The sequence below is a fragment of the Fulmarus glacialis genome, unplaced genomic scaffold (genome assembly GCF_000690835.1).
Source record: "Fulmarus glacialis isolate BGI_N327 unplaced genomic scaffold, ASM69083v1 scaffold13212, whole genome shotgun sequence".
Taxonomy (NCBI): Eukaryota; Metazoa; Chordata; class Aves; order Procellariiformes; family Procellariidae; genus Fulmarus; species Fulmarus glacialis.
The window spans coordinates 1-6,190 of record NW_009197237.1 but is presented as its reverse complement, the minus strand read 5'-3'; the positions used below and the strand labels follow the sequence as shown (position 1 = coordinate 6,190).

General features: G+C 43.9%; 1 protein-coding gene across 1 annotated transcript; it reads left to right on the top strand.

The window, feature by feature from the left end:
- The first annotated feature begins 232 nt into the window (after window positions 1-232).
- LOC104072873 (keratin, type II cytoskeletal 1-like) lies at window positions 233-5,195 on the top strand. The gene is made up of 7 exons (XM_009572471.1): window positions 233-823; window positions 2,261-2,478; window positions 3,161-3,221; window positions 3,845-3,940; window positions 4,288-4,452; window positions 4,538-4,663; window positions 4,971-5,195. The coding sequence occupies exons 1-7, from the start codon at window positions 233-235 to the stop codon at window positions 5,193-5,195; spliced, it is 1,482 nt and encodes a 493-aa protein (XP_009570766.1).
- Window positions 5,196-6,190: the final 995 nt, after the last annotated feature.

Below are 6,190 nucleotides of genomic sequence, written 5' to 3'. Positions count from 1 at the left end.
GACCTCTCTCAGGCAGCCATTAATTGCTGCCTGATGAACCAAACCTAATAACAACATTAACAGACCTGCTAATTACCACGGAATGGAGACTAACTCCTCCAGAACGTATAAAGGAGAACTTCCGTCACCCCCACCAGAGGAGCTGAGGATTCTTCACTCTCATTTCTCCTCCTGTTTTACAACCTTCCCCACCTGCTCTCTTGTCTTCTCCTAACGCTCTGAAAGCGACGCTATGAGCCGACATTTCTCCAGATTTGGGGATGGGAATTTCAGTTCTTCTTCTGCTCACAGTGGCACACTGGGTGGTGGGAGAAGTTCATCTACCGTAAGCCACTGGGAAGACAATAGAGGAGAAGAAAGATACAGTGGTTATGGGTATGGTTATGGCAGCAGGAGTCTCCACAACCTTGGTGGGTTTAGGAATGCTTCTACATCTGGTGGAGGCTATGGAGGAGAAGGAAGAGGATATGGGAGGTGCCTGGGATTTGGTGGCAGGAGACATCTTGATAGGGGCTTTGGTAGAAGAGGATATTTTGTGGGAGCTTTTCAAGGTGGTGAAGCAAGGCTTGGTAGCATGCGTGGAAGAAGTTCAGGCAGGGAGGTTCTTGGAGGAGGCCTTGGTAGAAGTGCCTTTGGTGACCAAGGGGCTGGAGAGGGTTTTGGGCAGGCTGGTGTTAGCAGAGGCATCGAGGAGGTCCATGTCAATACCAGCCTGCTGAGGCCAATACAAGTGCAAGTTGACCCCGAGTTCCAGAGAGTGCGGTCAGATGAGAAAGAGCAGATTAAGGCTCTCAACAATAAATTTGCATCATTCATCGATAAGGTGAGTCCCTGTTCTCTTTTTCACTTGTTATCTGGGAAGGGGGAAATATAAGAGGTGCTGCTCTGCCTGTGTGAGTCATGGGGACACCTTTACTGCATCTTCTCGCCCCCAAAATCACAGCGTTGGCTGGATTCCCTTATGCTGGTGTGAAGTTCTTAATAGCGTGCTATAAACACCGCTGCATGAATCACTTACACTTAGCCCTGGGATAAGTATCTCTGAGTCGTCTTTTGTGGCAGGACAATAACAAAGTACTGGGATGTCACTGACACATTAACTCACTTCTCTTTTGAGGAAAAGGGTTTCTGCATGGCTAGTGATATTCTGGTTCCTGGGAATTGTTGATGCTAGCAGGAAAAATGGGTGATGGACTTGGACATCCTTGATGTGTTCCATTATTTTTCCTCAAGCAAAGCAAACCGTCGCATTTCTCCAAATTACAAAACAAATTACTCCTTTGCTTGGAGGTCCTAGCATCTTTCAGGTGGCCAGTGGCACCCACATCTTTCTTCTTTACCTCTTTCTTGATTTACACTACAATACTTTTACCTCTGTCTGCAGTCTTGTCTTCTCTTTTGTTTCTACTCACAGACACAGGAACAAAACAGCCACAAAAACACTTCCACCCACGCAGACCTGACACGTACCTTTGTTCGGGTGGTGACATGTGTCTCTGCATAGGGTGGAAGCTTGCATTATTTGTTACACGTGAAGACTTAAGGGCTTCTTAAATTACCCTCCAGAAAAAGTGTTGGTTTCAGCCAGAAGTTCTAAGCATGCTTAGCCCTGAAAAATAGGAGCGCCTTTGACTCTTTTTTTTTTTTTGGTGTAGGTTGTTTCTGTTGGTTTTTTTTTTTTTTTTTTTTGAAACCTTCTGGATGTCAGCTTCCAGGTTATAACCTGTTCAGTGTCCCAGCTGAAGAGATTCTATCCCTCTGGTTTCCAAAAATACCGCTCTGCATGTTATAGAGCATGGTCTTTCTGACCTTCTTCCCCAAGGCAAGGTATATCTAGGAAGAGAGTGGTGCTGTGTGGTCTTCTGAGAGGGGGCTAACTCTTCTCATGTATTTGGGGTGTCTAAGGTATTTCAGAAACAGCTGAAGTCTCCCTCCACCCCAGTCATCCCCCTAAATATTGTGCATTTAAGAGATGAAAAGCCAGCAAAGATTCCAGTATCAGCTTTGAGAATCAGCAGCAAAATCACACCCTTCTTATGCAACAGATTGGGGAAAAAAAGAGGTGTCCCCCCTTTAGTCTAAGCTGTCTCATGTGTTAGTACCAGTGTTACTACAGTTGGTCCCACCTGCTGAAATTTCTAGATGTTACTGCATTGGAAATATGAATTCGGATTTGTTTTGCTATAGGGACTAATGCTGATGTCGGTGTTTCCCCCAGTGCTTTCCAGTGGCTGAGACTCTCTTCTGCTTTGCCTTTCAGGTTCAATGTCTTGAGCGGCAGAACCAGGCTCTGATGGCCAAATGGGAACTTCTGCAGCAGCAAAGTGCCCGACCAGAAGAGAGCAGAAATATTGCCTCTTTCTTCCAATCTTACATCAGCAACCTGCAGAGGCAGCTAGAAACGCTCCAGAACCAGAAGGAGCAGCTGGATCCGGAAGCGTATAATATGCTTCAGCTCGTTGAAGATTATAAAAAGAGGTGAATAATCACAAGTCTGGGAAAAAGCATACTGGAATTTTCCAAGGCAATGATAATCACGCCCTGGGATGGCATAGCTTAGCTTCGCACCTTCAAGAGTTTTGTAGCCATTATAGCACTATCAGTAGATTCATTATGGGACTTGACTTTGATGCTGGAAGACTAAAGCAGATTTGGTGAGGGTAAAGCCCAGAACAGTAAGAGGAAAATCAAAAGCCCTGCGGATCTATCCCACTCTTCTCCTGTCCTCCTTCATGGCCTTCCTCCCCCAAGCAATGAGTAACACAGGACTCCTTACTCCTGCTGGTAGTTGTGGAGTTGTGGTCAACCTGGACAGTAGGGAGGGGAGGGACAGAGCTGAGCGGTGGGGTCAAGTTGACCCCACCTCTTCTGGCTTAGCTGCACCCAAAAGACAATATATGTCCACAGCTCTGAAAAATGGGAAGTTTAGTTCAGAATTACAGAGATGTTAGAACTGATCTGTATCTATCACATTTTGTTGGCTAATTTAGCATATAGTTTTGCAGAGGGTTTGCAATTACCTTTGCAGTTGCCAGAAATTGCAGTTAAATGAAAACTTGACACATTCCCTTTTTGGGTGATTCCCTTTGGTTTCTGATCCACTTGACTGAAAAAGAAAGATAGGCAATGAGCTACCTATTTCTTTTTTCTGCTGCAACAGATTCGAGGATGAGATCAATAAGCGTGCATCTAAAGAAGAGGAGTTTGTGGAGCTTAAGAAGGTGAAGTAATCCAAGACACGGAGCTAAATTAAAGCCTCGGAAATAAAGCAGTAACTGGATGGTTGCTGAGGTTTTCAAAAGTGAGGTCTTTGCTTAGCTTCGTCTAACTTTCCTCTAACTGAAGTCCTTGAAAACCTGAGCTTTTTACTGCAAGACTGGAGAGAAATCATTTCCTCTAGAGACTGAATCGGTCCTTTATAAGATTAATATCTAAAAAGTGCCGGTCTTTCTCTATTCACTCAATCACAACCTAGGTGATACATCGTTATTAGGAGTTAAATAATGTCTATAGACAGCTCAGATAGGAGAATAGAAAATTTAGGCAACTTTTTATTAGAAGAATTAATGAAATCTGTTTCTACATTTTGCGTTTTCTCCAGAACACGTTTATTGCCACAGCTATTTTGCTTATTTCTGAGCCATTCTTTTCTTCTAAGAGTTAAAAACTTTCCCTTTGTTCCAATTGCTTTTCAAATGAAATCTGAGATTCGTGGGCCAGGAATGAAGGCTCTGACTCCAGGAATGAAGGCTTTAAAGAAATGTACCAAGTCTTGCAAGAATTGCATTTCAGTGGAGAATTTGGATCAAAGAAGTACAAATATGCCTATGGCTTTTTTTTACAGGAACTGGACAGTGCCTACATGGGAAAAATGGAGTTTGATGTTCGGGTGGAAATACTGAGGCAGCAGCTTGAGTTCCTCAGATGCTTACATGAAGCTGTGAGTACGCTTCTCCGATTAAAAACTTACCCTCAGGTCTTGAAGGACATGTATGTTTTGGAGGTTCCCAGAAATTTTGCCTGAACAGGACTTTTCCTGTGGAGAGTGGATCATCCTTGGCCTTTGATCTTGTAAAGTCCTTTTTAATCTGTGAGTGGAAAGGTATGTCACGAAGGCTGGAAGAGACATTTGAAAATTAAAACTGGTGGTGGAACAATAGGACCTGGGGGATGTCGGTAGGGAAGTTCCAGTGAGTAACTGGCCACAGGGTCCCATTTCTTTCCTCATAACAGGACCTGGACTGCTCACATGGACTGTTAAAACCCAAAATCTTGTTTTCCTTGCAGGAGCTGTCCCAGCTGCAAACAGTAGTTGGCAACACCAATGTCATTCTGTCCATGGACAACCATAGAGAACTGAACATGGATGGCATCATTGAAGAAGTTAGGCAGGAGTATGAGACAATTGCTCAGAGAAGCAAAGCTGAAGTAGATGCCATGTATCGGGGCAGGGTGAGTAGACATCAACGAGGTAGGGAGACAAGTCTGCTCAATGGAAAAGAAACCAAAAATGTCTGTTCTCTTCTCTGCACATCAGTACCAGGACCTTGAGAACATGCGGGTAAATCAACGTGAGCAGCTGAGGAACAGTTATCAGGAAATCCAGGAACTTACCAGGCAGATCCAAAGACTACAACCAGAAATTGAAATTGCAAGGAAAAAGGTAAAGCTGATGCTTTCCAACATGACTAAACTATTTAAATCACTTTTACATGGGGACTCAGTGCAGTATAACGTAGCCTGCCCTTTGGAGGCAAAGCTAGAGATGATGCTTCCCCGTCAAAACGAAGCAGATTTAGATTTTGGCTGTCTACACTGGGATTTAATTTGGGTTAGTTTACCCAGTCTAATGTATCTTCTGAGTTCTGTCATTGAGGCAGGTCTTTTAATTTCCAAGGACTGCCAGAAGGGTTTGAAAATCCCAGTCCCATTGAAGGGAAATGGGCACATTCTGTTTATGCCCCCTACAGAATGCCAGCCTCCAAGAAACCATTAAAGATGCTGAGCAGCGTGGGAGCTCTGCCGTCAAAGATGGCCAGCAAAAGCTTCAGGAGTTGGAAAATGCCCTGCAGCAGGCCAAAGATGATCTCTCTCGCCTTCTTCATGATTATCAGGAGCTCCTGAATGTAAAATTGGCCCTGGATATTGAAATTGCCATGTACAGATCACTCCTTGAGGAGGAAGAGACCAGGTAGGTACAAACTATTCATCCCGGAGAGAAGCACCGGTACAAAGCGATGTGGCCCATTCTTCAGTCTTCGATCTCCGGGATGAATTACTGCCTGGAAGGAGTGACATCTTTCATTGGCTTACTGATAGAGCCTAGCCTGGCTTTTACTTTTCCTGGATGCATTATCTCATTATCTCAATGTCACTTTTCCTTCACAGGATACAGGAAGGCTCACCAGCCACAATCTGTAAGTATCTCAAGGCTTTGCTTTGCTTTAAAAGCGCTGTTAACATTTTGTTGTCTGTGGTACTTTACACCTCCCATCAGAACAACCTATCTTAGTTTCCTAGGGAAATGAAGCAAATGTTAGTCTCTGGTGAGTTTGTGTGTGAGAAGACACGTGTATATGCATTAATATGTCAACATTTGAGCTACTGACTTTGGAACTTATTGGCTAGTTTCAACCAAATTTGTAGGAAGTGGGAAACACCTCACATTCTATAGGCCTATGTGGTGCATGTCAGAACTGAAGGAAAAAAACCCTAGTCCTAAAATTTGTGGAAATAGGAGGCCAGCTGAAGGAGAGTGAAACCTGTTCTCTTGGCCTTCTTAAAGGAAAGGCTGCGCTGAGTGTTCATGTTTGGAGTGAGACGTAAGTCATGTTAAAGATAAGCTAATAAAGCCAGAACCACATGAGAAAATATTTCATAGGTACATCTACAAATGAAGATCCTTGTTGCCCTTTTTCAAATATATGACTATGACCACTAGAGTAGGTAAAATGATGGCCACACATAAGTACTTGTATCAGCTGTGCTTAGAATATTTTTTGGTAAAAAGAATACGGTGGATATAATTTCCATTTCTTGCAGGTGTCATTGACCACAATGCGAGTGCTACTGGAGTCTTTGGAGTAGGATCGGGAGGCTTCAAAAGTGGGAAGGGGGGGCCGAGCTCTGGCGGTACCAGCAAGAACAGAAGGAAAGGGTCGATCTCTGGAGGAGGAAAAGGTGGAAGCAC